Source organism: Pelodiscus sinensis, chromosome 6 (assembly GCF_049634645.1).
Source record: "Pelodiscus sinensis isolate JC-2024 chromosome 6, ASM4963464v1, whole genome shotgun sequence".
Taxonomy (NCBI): Eukaryota; Metazoa; Chordata; order Testudines; family Trionychidae; genus Pelodiscus; species Pelodiscus sinensis.
The window spans coordinates 49,379,976-49,399,053 of NC_134716.1; the positions used below are offsets into that span (position 1 = coordinate 49,379,976).

The 19,078-nt window shown below is 40.3% G+C and overlaps 1 protein-coding gene across 2 annotated transcripts; it reads right to left on the reverse strand.

The window, feature by feature from the left end:
• Positions 1–414: 414 nt before the first annotated feature.
• Positions 415–16,534, reverse strand: LYRM7 (LYR motif containing 7). Of its 2 annotated transcripts, none has more exons than XM_006131875.4 (5): positions 16,212–16,529; positions 14,312–14,384; positions 8,018–8,088; positions 5,667–5,748; positions 415–1,126 (listed from the first exon to the last, which is right to left on the reverse strand). In XM_006131875.4, the coding sequence occupies exons 1-5, from the start codon at positions 16,227–16,229 to the stop codon at positions 1,056–1,058; spliced, it is 315 nt and encodes a 104-aa protein (XP_006131937.2). In that variant the 5' UTR covers positions 16,230–16,529; the 3' UTR covers positions 415–1,055. The 2 variants fall into 2 exon arrangements, with proteins under 2 accessions (XP_006131937.2, XP_006131936.2); XM_006131874.4 differs by lacking the exon at positions 415–1,126 and adding an exon at positions 1,133–2,517 and having other exon boundaries at positions 16,212–16,534.
• Positions 16,535–19,078: the final 2,544 nt, after the last annotated feature.

Here is a 19,078-nt window from a genome sequence, read left to right on the forward strand (position 1 = left end):
ATTTTATGTTTAGTTGTGATAGCACATTCATTTGAACCCTAACTAGCTCCCCCATCATTTCTATTAAAATGTTCCTTAAGATTTAAAAAAAAAAAAAAAAAAAAAAAAAGGATCTATTGAATACTGGTGGGTTGCATATGCCTCACTGACAGTACTTATACCCAGGTCATTCCAAGTAATTTTTTAATTAAAATTAGTGGCTCTAGCAAAAAGATACATACACAGCCATGTTACTACTACTGAGCACCACTTTGAATGTAACCAGACTCTGTTTTTGATAAAATGCCTCAGGAAATCCATCTATGGTCATAACATGCAACTTGTTCAGTGTTATGGTCTCAGAGTGATCCAAACAGCCAAACCCAAAACAGTCTTGGGTCACCGTGGCACATTAAAAATATGAACACAGAGTCATTGTCTCATATGTAAAGGCTGATGATTTATTTAAGATATGTCTTATAAGAATCCTCTCTCATGCTACCAGTGCACTATCATACAGTTAACAGCAATTTCAGAAAACAGGTCTGCACTGCAATATATAATTAAAAAGATTACTAGACATTATAATATGTTTCTCACCATTATTTTGTAGTATTTTGTCAATGGTTGAATTTATAAATATATATTTTCTTGACTTCTATTTGCAATTATCATTTAACTTTGTCAAACCTCTGGAACACAATGAAATGTTTTTTTTTCCCCTGTAGTCTTTTTTCAGACTTGACAATACTCAAAGTTGGCAGAGATAAACTACACATAGGATATTTTTAGAAAACAATATAGGACTTTAGTTTATGTGGAAATGTAATCCTTTCCAATGAAGTGCAGGGTCCTTCAAAAACTCATGGCATCAGTCTTGCTTCTCTCAAATGCACCCTCTCAGTTCAATCAGTGAATTGAGTTAATGTGTTTCCTGCCAAAAGGATTCAATATTTTCTAAGTTTAGTCTGAACACCGATATTTTACATGTTTTCAGGGATTTTGCTCCAGAAAATTAATCTTGTTTTGACAAAAAGGGAGGGAGGAAAAAGAGATGCACTTTATTTCTTGAGGGTTCAAAGCTTTTGTGTTGGAGTATCGCAGTAAGGAATGTTGTCTAGTAGCAGATCTTTCCTGGGGATAAGCACTGTAACAAAATTATATAATCAGTAAAAACAGTGTTTTATCATCATAATCTACAAAAATATACATGGCCTTTATTATTTGTACAAGCAATGAAGCGGTTTACTACAGAATATCTAGTTTTAAATAAAACCTATGAGAAGCACTATGGTAATTTTGTAATCAACAAAAATGTACTAACATTTTGCATTCTGTTCATCAGAAATTTCTTGCACCTCCTCTACCTAATTGCTGTTAATAATATCTTGGCATATATTTTAACAGTCTATCATTGTTACATTTTGCCAGTTCTCATGTGAAGACATCATAGCAAAACAGGATGGCAAATTACAATGTTTCTGGTAATCCTGATTTCAGTGTATTTAAATATGAATTTCAAAATGCATAAAATACTTTAAAATATACAGACATCTCATTTAATGTCTGCAATATTTATCTGTACTGTTCCTGTTTTAAAAATAGCAGAAAAGGTAAGTGTAAGGTGACATTTATTGCAGGAGAGAAAAAAAAAGTCTGTTAGGTTTCTCTTGGCTGTGCACTGTGCTAACTGCCATTGGCTCTAATAAAGTTTTGAACATCTGGCTCCTTTGATATTCACTTGGGAGTTCTGCACCTGAGGACTTTGCACAAGTTACCCTACCTACAAACTGAGGCACCATGGCTACAAACACAATCCTGTAATTTGATTAATCAGGGAATTACTAAACAAAGGTACAGTAAACCTCTAAAATGCTCCAAATTCCATTCAATGTATGTAATCAGCCACATCTCATTCAAACTGTCATTTTTCCATAAAAGCAAGGAAATTACTTCCCTTGAAGCTGCATTTCTTTTTCATTTTCTGGCTGTGGTACTAAAACAGTATTTAAACACATTTCTAAATGGACTGAAAAATATTTTGTTTATGTTCTACCTACGAAGGAAACATTTGTGCCCCAGGGTTCACATCTACCTTTTTCTCTACATTTTAATGACAATACTGTATGCATGAGAGAGGAATACAAAACCCAAGCAGGACAGAGGAGGAAGTACAGACAAATAAAAAAGGCAGATGGGGACAGAACCTCATGACCTCTCACTGAAAAATAAAGTATGGCGCACAACCCACCCGTTACTATAGCAAACCCAAAGTCAAAACCATCAGGATGCACTGCAGATGTGGTACACTGAAGTAAGAAAAGCTCCACTTGTATCAGTTTGTCTGCAGAATAAAAACAAGTTGACTAGAGCCAACTCTCTTGCACAACAGTGGATAAGTTGACTTGACAGGTTGCATAGCAATGTCTCAAAAATCTGTTCAGTGAGATTCTGCATGTGACTAACATAAGCTCTTAGCTGCAAAAAACTTGTTTTCAAACTTGACAATGTCCTGTGCTGTCAGAAATAAGAGTACACCTGGAATATTTTTAGAAAACAAACAGAAGGTTAGTTTCTATGGAAACTTAATCTTTCCCAATGAAATGCATCTTAATATCTCTCTCTGCATGACAGCTAATAGCCACAATATTCTGATCATCACAGTTTCATAAATTCTTTAATGGCATTTCAAGAACAACCAATGAGATTAGGAATGTAGTTAGTACCATAGTACTATGAGGAAGGTGCAACAAACCAAGTACTGGACAGTTAGGCTACATCTACACTGTGGAGCTATTTCAGGACACCAGAAGTATCCCAAAATATAACGGGCTTGTTATACTTACATCTGTAAACCTCATTCCATGAGGAGTAAGGGACATTTTGGAATAGAGCTCAAATTCGAAATTTGGCACCATATAGACAGGGCCAAATTTTGAAATAAGCTATTTTGAAATGTACTCTAAATAAGCTATGCAATTTGCATAGCTTATTTCGTAGTCTGGGTGCAGTGTAGATACACCCTTATGGAATACCCTGATCACCAAAAAAGTCTCTTCCTCGCCTCTGGCACTTAATAGTGTAGGGATAACATATTAATGTATTGAAAATGATTCCCCCAAATGGAATTTGTTCCCCACAACTTAAAGTGTTTAGATTTATTATTAATTCTTCTTATTATTATTAGTTAAGATTGTTAAATGTGTAGATTTATTATTATTATTGCCCCTTTAGAATATAATGTATTAGGTCATGTAACTTAGAACTGTTAAGAATATAATCCTATGTAGCCAGAAACAGCCCCCCCTTTGTGCTCCAGGGCATGCTCAAGCTTGTGCAAGGGGCTGCTTGAAATTGACATTGCAGAGATACATTGTAACAATGCATTGTCAAGCCACTAACTCTGCTATGGGAGCCAAGCTCTGTAATTGACTAAGGGCATTGTTACATAATTGACGGCTGTTCTCTTTAAAACACTGTAACTTTACTCAGCACTCAGAGAATGTTTTAAGCAATACCACCCAGAAAATTTTGTAACTACAACTTTTATTATTATACAAAATACTGTATGAATGTATGAGAGTGTGCTTGGATGATGAGTGAATGGTTCTGAGAGGTGCCAGCCTGAGAATACAGCAACAAAAGGCTGAAGAAGGCGTCAGGTGCCAGTGCAACCAAAAGGTGTCAAGTGGAGAAAACCAAGTACTGGAGGTCCACCCGATGAGATCACTGACGAGCACCTGGCAGCCACCCTGGAGACATCAGCATGATGCAGCAATTTCCATAGACTGGCATAGGAAGAAATTCCTATAAGAACTGGACTAAAAAACTATGGAATTGGAGTCCAAGGTTCTGCTGCCAGCCTACCAGGAGCTTCAGATGCGCATCTGATCAGGACTTCGCTCCCCACTACCATCACTTGTGTACAGAATACCTGGCCAGTATTCTGTCACAAGCAACTTCCAGGCTGGTAACTATAACAAGTACACAGAACCTGAATGAATGAATGTTTATATGTATATGGGTTAAGTAGTTAAACAACGTTGTTTGCTTCTATCTTTTCTTTATTTTTTTTATTATTATCTTTACAATAAATGTGGCTTTTTGCCTTATCCCCCTCATAAGATCCTGCTTGCTTCTATTTGGTACAACAATAGGTGAATTATTATGAAGCATAAGGGTTTGTGTATGTTTTTTAAAACAACCTTTGCTTTTATCCTATCTAATGGAGCCATTAATTATTTCATTATGCATCTGAACATCATCTTTTATTTCTGAACTCCAAGTTCTTGGCCTCAAAGATGTCAATAAGTACCATAAGTTAATGATGTATTGTGTAAAACAGATGCATTTCCTTGTATCAGTTTTAAATTACTGCTTTATCATCATGGAATGTCTCCTTGTTGCTTTATAATGTGAAGGTGTAAATAGGACTATCCTATTTATCTTTATTAGTATTCATTACACTCTGAACATTCGCTTACTTAAGAGAGTCTAGAAATAAAGAGCAGAAAAAATAAAGAGCCAGACATGCTCAATTTTTTGTAATTGTTCTTGCAAAAAGGGGTTATCAAACTATAGACCACAGCTTCACATATGAGTACAGGGATCCAAAACTTTCTCAGTCTGACATATAGTCCAGTCATACATATTATACAGAATTTGTACACTATGATTTCTTTAAGTGAGAAGACTAACTTCAGGTGGCTAGTTAAATAACTGTAAAGTAAACGTTTTCATTAAGGTGGTTATTAGCAGCCCCATTATGCCACATGCTGTTAAATGGAGAATAAGAGGCAAAGCATGGGACTCTTTCAAGACACAGAGAGGAAACACTAACAGGTTAGAGATTCAAAAGACCTATTCTTAAAGTTTATGTACCATTAGGCATTGCGGAAGTTCACAGAGAAGATGACATCTTGCTTAACTGAGAGGGTCACTGTTTATTACACACAAAAGAAGAAGTTGACAGCTGATGCTCTCCCATCAACTCCCACCTGAGCTTCTTATGCTGGTGGAGCACTAGAGTTGATGGAAGAGCACTCAGCAGTTGATTTATTGCATTTATATCAAATGTGATAATCAACTCCCACTGGATCCTACTGCCAATCTGGTGGGTAGTGTACACAAGTTCCGAATCTACTTTCCCCAAAGTAATGGCAACACAGAGCAGGAGCCTACCACAGTGCTCATTTTCCCAACAGATGCAAAAGGAGGGGGAAAAATGGTTCATTTTTATGGTGATAAAGGCAGCAGGAGTCCCAGCATGATCAGGACTAGCACCCTACAACAGGAGATAAAAGGAAGAAGAGAGTAAAGGCTCTCCTGAAGAGTATCACAAACTGAGTTCTCTGTGATGCCTGAAAGCTATGAATATGCATGCTTAAAGGAAACATCCATCACACATAGGACTATAGGAAATTTGAAGGCCTGTATATAAGACTTTTTTGGATCAATACTGGAATGAACCCAATACTGCAAAAATTTAAATGGCTTTGGGTTATAATCAAGCAAGCAAGCAACACAATCTTCCAGATACTATCATTTGGCCTATCCCCTCAAATCTAAACTCACTTAGTATTTATCCCAAACTTCAGCTAACAAAAAAGAAACACGCACCCAGTTTCAGATTTTGTCACTGAAGTTTAGCATAGTTCTAAATACCATCAAAAAAGAGTTCTACTTACACAGTCTATCTGAACCTGAGTGAAGTCCCTGTATAACAGATGTTCTGAGTAGAACTTCAACATCTGAACCTATTTTCATAAGCTTGTAAAGAAAAAACAAAGCCATTCAAACAATGCAAAATTACTTTTGTAGACATTTTCCATCTTTGGTAAATATATAAAAATACAACACTTGATTCACCTTTTGAATAATAAGGCATCTTGTATTTACATAGTGCCTTTTATCCTAGACGACCCAAAAGTGCTTTATGAACCCATACATAAGTCATGCTGGTATATCACTCTCTGGGATGAAACAAGTCTACAGTTTGGTAATACACACAGCAGTAGAAAATACTGTATTTAATTGAATCTGCAGGGGGATATTTAGGTAGATATATTACCAGAGCAATCATTTTAATTAGTGTGCAATTATCCTGAACTCCAGGAGGAACAACTTGCAAGAATTGCCATCAGGCAGTCAGGTTATTTACAGTTCTGGTACATTTTGAACTTCTCTCCTTTTTTTCCCTTCCCTAGGCTGACAAGAGGAGTCAGTGGTGCTCAAGGGCCAAAAGGAAGGAAGGAGACAAAAAGCAGAAGGAATAGCCTGGGATGAGGCAGTAACCCTCTGTAATTCCTTCCCTGTTTGAGAGGAAACATGACTGGGGGTCTCCATGTGCATGCCCCTTGCCAGAGACAGTACAAGTTGAAATTCCCTAAACCGAGACTCTGTGGTCCGGAAACATCCATGGTCCAACACAGATGTTGCAGGACCACAGAGTCCCAGCACGTGGTAGTGGGGCTGGACGACCTAGGGTCTGGCTGCCTGGCAGGACTGGAAGCTGCAGCAGTGGCAGTGGTGGCAACAGTGCAGTGGTGCTGGGAGCTGCTGCCACAGCAGTGGCCCAGTGGGGTCCAGCGCAGCAGTGCGCAGCTGTCTGGGGGAGCCAAGAGCTGTGGCGTGCAACTTCCAGGGCAGAGGAGGGGAATTAGCAGGGCCTGCAGCAGGTGGGGAGACAGCTGGTATCTTCCCTGGTCCAGCAAAATCCCTCATCTGGGACCAGTCAGGTCTCGAGGCTGCCAGACCGGAGAGGTCCAACCTGTATTTGTTAAATGTCTAGTACTTATGTGTCCAGCAGCGTATATAGCTGCACAAGCGAGAAGCTTAGAAGAAACAAAAATGACTTTCACTGAAAAATTTCTCAAGTAGTTAATTCTTCACTTCTCAACCTAAAACAACATTTAATGTCATAGAGGCTAGAAATTTTTTTTTGCTATGTTCTACCCTGGCAGTTGATGAAGCAACAAATAAATCTGGTCAAGATTTTGAAAAATGGATTTCTGAAGTTAGGCACCAAAGTCTACATACCAGGTACCTGAAGAGGAGGCCTGATTTTCAGAAGTACTGAAGTGCTTGGTGCCAAACAGTTTTGACTGTGTCTGTAAAGCACTCTTTGGTACAGTTATTTGACATTAATGACAATTCAGCATATAAATGCACAATAATTATTAAATATGACAGAGTGTATTTTGTACCTTGGATATCATCATGGCCTTGCTGAAGACCAAGAATTTTATCCACTGATCTATTCACTCAACAAGCACACCAATTAACTAACATCAAAAGAACCAATATTAAACGTGCATTTTGTAGATCACAACTCCCAACAAATATAGCTTTTGAGAATTTTACCTGGCATCTTATCTATATTTCAATTAAAACAGCGTTATAGCATTAAATTAAAAAATAGAACAGATGATAGAACTTGATGCCTAGGACACACAGAAATGTTACTGCTGTTGCACGGCAACAAGCAGACATTGCTAGAGAGAGTTGAATGAATATTCAGAAGTGTTAATGTCAGTGATACGTGGGTGATAGAATGCAAAGTACTGAACTGACTGTCCTGTTTTTTTCCTATAATATATGCTTATACCGCCGGCAATAAATTAAAAGATTTTACAGGTTAACCCCCGCCCATGGGTGGTGGGGACTGCTCTGGTCCTGGTTCCACCATGGAACAAATGGCAGGGGTTACTCTGGTCTCAGCCCCGCTGTGGCCACAAGCAGGATTCAGCCCCAGCCCTGGGCACCAGGGGGCTGCTCCAATCCCAGCCCTGCCTTGGCTGCAAGCAGGGGACTGCTCCAGCCCACTTCACTGCAGACGAGGTCCAGTCCACAAAGCCCACAACGGCCATGGCTTGCTCACAAAGCTCTGGTTGCAAGGCTCAATAAGTGTTTGCAAAGTACTTCTGAGATCCTTTGATAAAAGGTGCTGCTATGTGAATGTAAAGTATTATATTCACATGATAGTATAATAGTGCACTAAGAATGTGTAAGATGAAGAACAGCATCAAAATAACAGTACCTCTGCTATTCTTTCCGAAGAAGTCTCATTCTGATTGTTTCTGAACTCTTCATTTATCTTCCGTCTTGCAGCTAAAGGAGTCAAGTAAAATAAAGTTGTTTCATTTTAATTCTCTCTCATTATCAGTTTTTTGTCATAAACTGAAAATTCACATTCCTGAGGAGCTAAAAACCATCTTATGTAGACAAATTTGCCCTTTGTTTGTTGAGGCTGCTCTACGGGTATAGTTCTTTTACTATCTGTCTTCTTCCATTGGGAAAGACTATTAATCCTTTTCATATTTCATTTAGACTGGAGCCTAGTGCTCCAAGATTTTTATGAAACGTTAGTATGGGAATAAAACATACCATCAAGCATCACACCAGAAACGTGTTGTAATAGGATTTGTTTTTTAAAAAGCTCAAAATACTGCTATATATAATTAATATTTGGATCTGCTTAGTTCCAATATGTATGTTTATTATCTGCTATGTTGTGTTATTCATTTTAAGAGCAACTGTACACAAACAGGAGCCACATGGATGCTTGGTGGCCTAAGACGTGCTCAGATTAAGCTAAGATTCACTGTTTTAAAAAATCATCAAGACTACAATTTTAGAACCATGTGGTTCTGTTCTGCTTATTTTTTTCTGCTTATATCACAGGTTAATTTTTTTTACTGCTTGATTCTGGCAAGAGATAGAATTTAATCTTTGGGAAGACGCAAGTAAAGGGCAGCAAAGGAAAGGAGAGATTCTCTTATTACTCTGAGATGGGTGAAGGGGGGGAAAAAATCAATATCTGAGGCACATTCTCTTTAAGATTTCTCTTCTTGCCTTGTTTCTCTGCAGTCATTTTTTTCCTCAAACCTATTCCTTTTTTCATCTCCTATAAACTGTGTGCACACATGTCTATTTGATGGAAGAGGACAGAAAACTACAACTGGCAAGAACAAACTCCCTTCTTTCTTAAAAGGCTGCTTTTCTGCATTCTCCATAAACTCTCTGCTCCCTCTTCCTTTCACTAGCACTACTTCTTCTGTTAACATAGCAACTTTAGAATCTTCTGATCAGTACTGGCTAGGATGCCAAGATCAGCTATTGTCTGGCTTCCTGACCCTCCCTCATTGTAAGGAAAGGAAAACTAGAGGAAAGAGAGAAGAGGGAAGCAGAGAATAGCATCAAACTGGCTACCTCCCTGTTACAGCAACCCCTTCACCCTCTCCCTTTCTCCATGCCCCCTCCAAAAAAGTTTTCTGGAATAGTTTGAGTGTGTGATCCTCACAGTCATGCACAGATTTTAACTCTTGATAATTTCAAGAAAGCTTGAAACTACTTTCCTTTGTCTTATACGCATATTGGTTTGCTATTGCAGACCTGCTCATTCAAGTAACAGGTTGCTGGCATTAACAGAAAAAAAAAACAAAAAAACAAACAAACAAAAAACCCACCCAGCCACTGGTTTTAAGGGGAGAAAAGAAAAACAGAGTGCACAAAAAAGTTACCAATAAATGTACAAAAGAGGCGCCAAATTGGCCTTTGAAACATTATGAAGTTCTTTAATAGCTAAATAATAATTTATTTGCAGAGTATCAAAAGTTGCATTTTCACTGCCCAGTGAACTGCTATATATTAAACAAATGGTTTGCCTTTGATATGGCTGTAAGAGACTGAAATCAGAGCCCACAGTATTTGTTTAAAATAGACTGTTAAATCCCTAACATTTAGTGATATGTCTAATGAGCGCTCTCTCATCTTCATGCTGGGAAGTAATCTATGAAAATCATGAGATGAAATGATGCTATACTATTACAAATTGACTTTGTTTCTCTGTTTATTAATAAAATATACACACTTCAGTGAACAAATAAAAATGTACTTTAGGAAGAGAAGACTGCTGTTAAGAAGTTTGTTCTTTCTTACGCTGTTCTGAACATGTTAATCTCAAAGGGTATGTCTACACAGCAAAGTTATTTTGAAATAACAGCCATTATTTCAAAATAACTTCACTAGCATCTACACAGAAATTAATTTGAAATAGCAGAGTGCTTATTTCAAATGTGGTAAACCTCATTCCACAAGGAATAATGCCATATTTGAAATATTTGAGACTCCTTTCCCCAGTCTAAACAGAGTTTCATCCCACCCGCCCCAGTTTTGTTAAATAAAGAGGGTTTGTATTCATGAGAATACATGTATTTTATTTGACATCAGGAAGGGGGGCTAAGGAGGGGTAAGTGGAAATGTGAGGGAAGAATGAGGCACAAGCCCCCAGTGGGGCAGACCATGGAGGCTCCTCAGGGTGGAAGCTCTCCCGCAGGGCCTCCTGGACATTGACAGCCCCCCGATGGACCTCCTGAATGGCAGCCTGCAGAAAGTGCAGCCAGGCTGTCAGCAACGCATCCAAGAGAAGTGCCAGACAGAGTGCCCAGGGGCAGCTCTGGCTCCATGTTGCAGAATGCTGTGGTGTCCCAAATGAGGGCAATCAGAACACGCAGAGGCAAAATGCTTTGCTGTCCCTCATCGAGATAGGCAAACAAGCAGGGAAACCTGAGAACTGGCTGTCCTGGGGGGGAGGGAGGGTCCCTTTAAGCACAGGCTTTAGACAGCAGCCACACAAAGTAACTCCTGACCTGATGCCTTGCCGGATCTGGTTTCAGCAGGCCTTAAATGCGATTCAGCGTCCACTCAGTGTGGTCACACTATTTCGAAATAGCAAAAAGCTATTTCAAAATGCATTTTGTGTGTAGATGCGTTATTTCGAAATAAGCTATTTTGAAATAATACTGGAGTGTAAAAGTGACGAGGAGTCCTGTGGCACCTTATAGACTAACTGAAGTGTAGGAGCATAAGCTTTCGTGGGCAAAGACCCACTTCGTCAGATGCATCTGACGAAGTGGGTCTTTGCCCACGAAAGCTTATGCTCCTACACTTCAGTTAGTCTATAAGGTGCCACAGGACTCCTCGTCGCTTTTGCAGATTCAGACTAACACGGCTACCCCTCTGATACTGTAGTGTAGAGTATCAGAGGGGTAGCCGTGTTAGTCTGAAACTGCAAGAGCAGGGAGGAGTCCTGTGGCACCTTACGTAAAAGAATAAATGGACACAAATCATATATTAGGAATGGCAATATACAAAAACCTATAGGGGAACACTTCAATCTCCCTGGACACACAATTGCAGATCTAAAGGTAGCCATCCTGCAGCAAAAAAACTTCAAGACCAGACTTCAAAGAGAAACTGCTGAGCTACAGTTCATCTTCAAGTTTGACACAAACTCAGGATTAAACAAAGACTGTGAATGGCTAGCTAACTACAAAAGGAGCTTCTCCTCTCTTGGTATTCAGCTACTAGAAGTGGGCCTCATTCTCTTCATGCTCCAACACTTCAGTTAAGTCTATAAGGTGCCACAGGACTCCTCGCCGCTGTAGTGTAAATATACCCAAATTTCTTACAACCTCCTTCAACCTCTCTTCCTTGTCTTTCATGTAGGGCTGATCTACACAGTTAGTGAGCTAATATAACTATTTTGGTTTACAAAAAAATCTTCCCACTGGTCAAGTTAAAGTATGACCCCTAAATGTGATTGGCAGAACTGTCTACTCAGTGACACTGGTAGGGCTTAAGCTTTTCAAAATACAGCACAAGACAAAGGAAGCTTAAACTACAGATACATGCCCATTAATATCCATCTGTGTCCGTGACAGGGAATCATACCATTTTCTTAACGTCTATAGTTATAGCAGTACAAAAAAAGCTGTGTAGACTAGCCCAGAAAGGTCAAGCTTCTAAAACACAAATTCAAAGCCCTGTAAAAATTATACCACTGGCTCCTCCTCTTGGTCATTCCCTTCTGCTCCCTTGCTCCTTCCATCCCAACCATTGTTTTTAATAGAGAAAGGTGGAAAGAGAGAGAAGACTAAGGCTATGTCTAGACGACAGGGTTTTTTTCGAAAAAAAGTGGCCTTTTTTGAAAAAAAAAAACCAAAACAAAAAACTTCACCTGCATCTAGACTGCCGCCACATTCTTTCAAAATTAAAGTGAAAGAACACAGCGGTTTTTTCGACAGCGGTAAATCTCATTTTACAAGGAAGAACGCCTTTTTTTGAAAGAGCTCTTTCGAAGAAGAAGGCGTTCTTGACCGCAAACAGGGCTTTTTTGAAAGAGAGCTACCAGATTGCCTGGGTGCTCTTTTTTGAAAAAACAATCCACTTTTCCAAAAAAGGTATGGCTGTCTAGACGATCTCTTTTGAAAAAAGCTGTTTCAAAAAAAGCTTCTTTTGAAAGAAGCGTATACTCTAGACATATCCTAAGTCAGTGCTTAAGTCTTTCTAAAGTCACTTCATTTTCCTTCAAATCCCTCTGAAAAATAGAATCAGAAAAATGAACTTTAATTTTTCCCCAAGACACTTCAACAACACCTTTGAAGATCAATTCTCTCTGCAGACAAAATATGCTATATTAGAAACTTGATCAAATACCTGTAACCATATACGGTCAAGACCAGGACCATTCCTTTTATGTACTGGATCTGAGAGTGTGCAAAAAAGACTTTGAGAGGAGTGCCTGGGAACTGGGGACTTTAAGGCTTCAGGCTGTAGGGCTGCCTGCCTAGTAGGATGCCACGGAGTTGGAGACCTCAGGACTTCCAGACTGCTGCTCTGCGACAGCCTGCCTTGGACAGAGTATCCACTCCCTCTTGTGAAGAATTTGGACATATTTAGGGTTTTATTCCCGACTGGAACAAAGCCAAATTTCAAAAATATTAAAATCCACAGTGAAAGACAATTGCCTTTCTCTGAACAGCTCTATTCATGTGATAATGTTGCATCCTCTTCTCTGGTAACTCAGAAAAACAGACAAACTGAAGCATTTCAATGGATCAGGGCTTTTTTGTTTTTGTTTTCTGTTGTTTTGCTTTACGTAAACTGAACAAAACAGTAGTAGTAATTTGTTTATCACACTTGTGACTCAGGTTGACAACCTGTTCCATCTGTTTGCTCTCTGGATCTGCAGAGACTACCTGCAAACTCCAATCTTTCTTCTTTTGTGAGTGTTCTACCCTGTGTGGCTGAACCCCTTATGCTGATTAAACAACAGCAGGTTCCAAAAAGGAGTCAATCTAATTCAATTCCCTTCAGGGCATGTAGGATGCTAGGAATTATTAGGAAAGGGATAGAAAATAAGACCCAGAATATCTTACTGCCCCTGTATAAAACTATGGTACGCCCACATCTTGAATACTGTGTACAGATGTGGTCTCCTCACCTCAAAAAAGATATTTTGGCCTTGGAAAGGGTTCAGAAAAGGGCAACTAAAATGATTAGGGGTTTGGAACGGGTCCCATATGAGGAGAGGTTAAAGCGACTGGGACTTTTCAGTTTAGAAAAGAGGAGACTGAGGGGGGATATGATAGAGGTCTATAAAATCATGAGTGGTATGGGGAGGGCTGATAAAGAAAAGTTATTTATTAGTTTCCATAATAGAAGAACTAGAGGACACCAAATGAAATTAATGGGTAGCAGGTTTAAAACTAATAAAAGAAAGTTCTTCTTCACACAGCGTGTAGTCAACCTGTGGAACTCCTTGCCAGAGGAGGCTGTGAAGGCTAGGACTATAATAGAGTTTAAAGAGAAGCTGGATAATTTCATGGAGGTTAGGTCCATAAAAGGCTATTAGCCAGGGGATAAAATGGTGTCCTTGGCCTCTGTCTCTCAGAGGCTGGAGAGGGATGGCAGAAGACAAATCGCTTGATCATTGTATTCGGTCCACCCTCTCTGGGGCACCTGGTGCTGGCCACTGTCGGTAGACAGGATACTGGGCTAGATGGACCTTTGGTCTGACCCAGTACGGCCGTTCTTATGTTCTTATGTCTAAACTATATCCCTCTTTCGAAAGAGAGATGTAAATTAGGCAGATTGAAAGTGCAAATGAAGCAAATGAAGCGGGGATTTAAATAGCCCGTGCTTCATTTTCATACTCACATAAAATAATCGAAAAAGGTTTTTTTTTCCCTAAAAGAACCGCATCTACACAGTGGTTTCACTTTCGAAATACCCCTTTTTCAAAGGAACACTGTGACAATTATGCAAATGAAGCAGAGGATATTTAAATCCTCACTTCATTTGCATTTTTGATCTGCCTAATTTACATCCCTCTTTTAAAAGAGAGAGTGATGTAGTTTAGACATGCCCTCAGAGAGAATGATGATAGTTCGTGTAAAAGACCTTCATACAATGGCATGCCCAAGGAAGGAGGGTCCTTAGAGATTTTGTAGAGATGCAACAGTCCCACTAGGAAGACAAAAATTCTTACCTTCTAAGGCTCTTGCGTCATTTTTAAAAACCTGTTGCCGTGTTCTATGCAATGTTCTGAAAAGCTTTAAAACCTGTTCATAAGATACAAGTCAGCAATCAATGTGTTTTGTTTGTTAATAGTAATAATTAAGTAAAATTATTATTTTTGCAGTTAAAAAGGTATTTTTATTTGCATTCTACTGTTTCCTCCATAGCAGCCGAATCATTCGGTCAGAAATGTAAGCTCAATTCTTGATCAGACTTTCTGCAGATAAAACAGAGGTATAGAACACAGAAGACAAGATAATTCCTGATATCTAAAATATAACAAGATCTCAGAATTATGAACACCGGAGTTACAAATTAAATGGCCAATCATACACTTCATTTGGAACCAGGAGTACACCATCAGGCAGCAGTAGAGATCAAAACATGACAAGCAAATACAGTAAAATATTGTGCATGTAAACTATTAAAAATGAAAATTTAAAAATATTTAACGAAGTAAGGAAACTATTTCATTTTGGTATTGGAAAAATTTGTTGCCACCCTTTTCTGAACTTATCAGGAGTTTGGAGCTGGTGCCATTTGAAGAGAGATTAAAAAGACTTGGACTTTTCAGCTTAGAAAAGAGGAGATCAAGGGGGGATATGATAGAGGGCTCTAAAATCATGACTGGAATGGAAAAAGTGAATAAGGAAAAGTTATTTACTTATTCCCACAATAAAAGAACTAAGAGTCACCAAATGAAATTAATAGGCAGCAGGTTTAAAACAAATAAAAGGAAGTTTTTCTTCACTCAGCGCACAATCAAGCTGTGGAATTCTTTACTAGAGGATGCGGTGAAGGCTAGAACTTTAACAGGGTTCAAAAAAGATCTAGATAAATTCATGAAGGTTAGGTCCATCAATGGCTATGAGCCAGGATGGGTAGGAATGGTATCCCTAGCCTCTGTTTCTCTGGAGGTGAATGACAGGTGAGGGATCACATGAGGATTACCTATTGCAATCCCTCTCTCTGGGGCATCTGGTATTGGCAACTGTTGGCAGACAGGATACTGGGCTTGATGGATCTTTGGTCTGACCCAGTATGGCCCTTCTGGATGGACCTTTGGTCTGACCCAGTATGGCTGTTCTTATGTTCTTAAAAGCAGCACTTTCCTCCTTAGTAAAGTTTCAAAGCTGTTTTAAGTCAATGGTCAGTTGTAAGCTTTTGAAAGAACTGTAACATTTGCTTCAAAGTTAAAAACAGGGATGTTAGATAGTGTGCAATTAAATAGCCAGGCATCAAATTTTAGCAGATACACAACTATTCTATCCAGAGATGGAGCTGGCAGCCAGCGTTTTCCTGATCTCACTTTTGGGGAGCCCCCAGCCACACCATGCTGCTGCCTCTGATACAGAGGAACCAGCAGGGGGTGGCAGCAGCTCCTGTCCAAGGGGAGGTGGGTGTCCAAACACGAACCGCTGTGGACAGAGGCTGCTTTGCAGCAGCAGCCTCCGCCACCCCCTCATGCTACTGCCTCTGTAGGAGGCAGCAAGGCGGGGAGGGCAGGCAGGTCTGTGGCTCCAACATGCACAGAGAGCCAACTTAAAAGCTGGCTCCCCGCACCCTCTGTGCTGCTGCCTCTCTATCATTGGTAGCAGTGCGGGGGGGAGGGGGGGGCTTTGCAACCACATTTTAAGTTGCAGCTCTGCGCATGTGCATCATTGTGACCCCCCCCCCCAGCTTCCAAAGAGGAGCAGCCCTGGATAAGACTGAGATTTTTGTCTTGGTTTCTGCCCCCCCCCATAGGAAATCTGAGCGGGCTGGGGGCTCGCCAGGCATTTCGGTGCGCGTATGGGGTTGCTCAAAAGATTCAGGAAGAATCCTGCGGGTCACAATAGAACCCGCGCATGCGCACCTCCGCCCACACTCACCTCCGTCCGACTCCCCATCTCCACAGCAGTTCCCCCTCCACACACAGCAGCCGCGAAACCACGCCCACCGCCTCGCTCATGAAAGGCCAATCGGAAGGTCACAGTCCAGCGCCGCCCCCTCCTCCTGCGCTTTGGTTAAGGAGCGGCAGGGTTGGGGGAACGTTACGGGACAAGCCGCTACCGAACCTTTCCCCGCGCGCTACTGCGGGCGGCGAGGCTACTTCCTCGTGCATCGGGAATTCGTGCCCGATAGAGCCGCGTCCCCTGAACGCTGGATCCGGGCAGGTCGATGCCCTGAACCGTGAATGGGGGGGGCGGGGTCAGCTTAATAACGAGCGATCGGATTGGCTAATAAGTGTCCCGTGTTCCTTGCCGCGGGTGCTGTGTGCGCGTCCTGCGCAACACCCGCTCCGCCAGCAGGCACCAGGCAGTGTCGGTGCTGTGCCCGCATCGGTGCCCCCAGCTGCCGTCAGCTTTAAACGTGGTGGCTGCTGGGTGTGGGCGACACCTCTCCCGTAACGACATGTCTGCAGGCGCTTGGGCTTTACCGAGCGCCCCGCACTCTGCAGTGCGGCTCTGTGCGCCTGAACTGCAGGAGCCTTGTGCTAGTCAGCTGCGCCTTCAATACACCGAGCGTCCAAGCCCACTGGCCTCACGCTGGCTGCCAATGGGAGTTGTGTCAGGCCTCATAGCAGTAACAATTAGTGAGTTGCCCCAGCATCTGAGGTTTGTACGCTGTTACAGTAGCTGAGGCGCCTAGATCTCATAACAAGGACATTTTAAAAAAAGATTTTGAATGATTTTCTTACAAGTCCTTAGAATCAGAGCCACCAGACTAAATAACATAACTGTGATATATTTTTCTATTTTTAGTGAAGAAAAACGTAACAGTTTTCAAAACTGGGAAGTCATCAGTTTCCATCTAACAGATTTATGTTGCATAGCTGTTTTACTTTCAGTTCTTAACTAATGTTTAACTCTGCTAGCAGTTTCCATTTCCTAAGAAATAGCGGTCATCTAGAAAATGATGACTTATTTTCCATAATTGATTTGGAAAGTGCATCCATAATATTCTGTGTATAAAAACAAACAACAAATTTATGTAATGTATTTTCAGCACAAGACAACAGTTAGATTTGTACTAAGGAAGAAACTCAGAGTGGAAGTAGCTGGCATATTTTTGCTTTTCACTGAAAATTACAGGAATTGTTAAATTCAACCTCGGAAAATATACATATTGCCTAGGTTGACTTAAGAGAAATTATATACACTCACATCGGAATTATTGTAACTTCACAGATATCAAAGATTTATTTTTCTGTTTACCAGCATTTGCAACATAGACCCATGGAAGTGATTTTTGGTTCTATCAACTCTAGCACTTCTTGCATTGCATTTAATTCAATAAGAATCAGAAAAAATAGGTGAACAATGAGATGGAAATATTTGCTGATGAGACAAAATTATTTAGGTTAGTTAAAGCCAGAAAGACACTAGTTTCAGAAGTACTTAACCAAGCTAGGTAAACAGACAACATGATGTTGGTAAATGTAGAGTAATCAGCATTGGTGGGAAAGAAACTACTCTTACAATTTATTGGATTGTAAATTTTCTGTTAACAAAAGTACCTGAGGGAGGGAGAGCAAGCATGTGGGACAGTTATACTCCCAAATAGGGAGGGGAACACAGGAGGGCTATGTCTAGACTGGCATGATTTTCCGCAAATGCTTTTAACGGAAAAGTTTTCCGTTAAAAGCATTTGCGGAAAAGAGCATCTAGATTGGCACATACGCTTTTCTGCAAAAAGTGCTTTTGTGGAAAAGCATCCATGCCAATCTAGATGCACTTTTGCGCAAAAAAGCCCTGATCGCCATTTTCGCGATCGGGGCTTTTTTGCGCAAAACAAATCTGAGCTGTCTACACTGGCCCTTTTGTGCAAAAGCTTTTGCACAAAAGGACTTTTGCCTGAACGGGAGCAGCATAGTATTTCCGCAAGAAGCACTGATTTCTTACATGAGATCGTCAGTGTTCTTGCGGACATTAAAGCGGCCAGTGTAGACAGCTGGCAAGTTTTTCCGCAAAAGCAGTTGCTTTTGCGGAAAAACTTGCCAGTCTAGACGCAGCCGGGAGCAACCAGGGAGCATCCAACAGCTGGGCTCTGGGCTGCTATGTCCCAGGGAGCAGAAGTGGGCTGCATGGCCCTGCTGGCCTCAGGGAGCAGTCATTGGGCTATTTTTTATTTTGTGGACATCTCTACATTAGGAAGAGAAGAGAGACTGACAGCTCATTTTATATGGCTCAGCAAACTCATAAATGGTAGCAGTTATGGGGCTTTGGCAAATGCACTAAATGCAGACCAGTTACTGAATGGTAGAAAGCTCTGTCATTTCATCATCTGTTATTAAGCCATTCAAGGGTCCCTATAACCACTTTGTTCTGAGAAAGGAAACATTAATTTTTGCCTTCTTGCATCAAAACACTTGAATCCAGTCATTGACTGTCTGATTATAGGAACACATACACATGAACCTCAAGGTGTCTCTGTCACACTGATTTTCATTCCTGGGTGGAATTTTTTAATTTAGATAATTTATTTCTTTAACAGAAATAGTTCTCTTTATATGTCAGACTTCATGGTGTGTAAGCCAGTAAGTGTTGTAATTTGTTAGTTAAGAATCAGTTGTCATTTTCATTTTACACCTAATTTTTTTAGTGGTTTATAGCTTAGTTAAAAAATTAGTCAGAAGCTGAATCTTTTGGTAGGATTAATTGAGGATGAAATAGGGAATGTAATTCCTTAATCATCTTTGCTGCTTTAAGTTTTACTTTCAAATTTTAGATAACTATATGCCTTTGTTTAATTATAA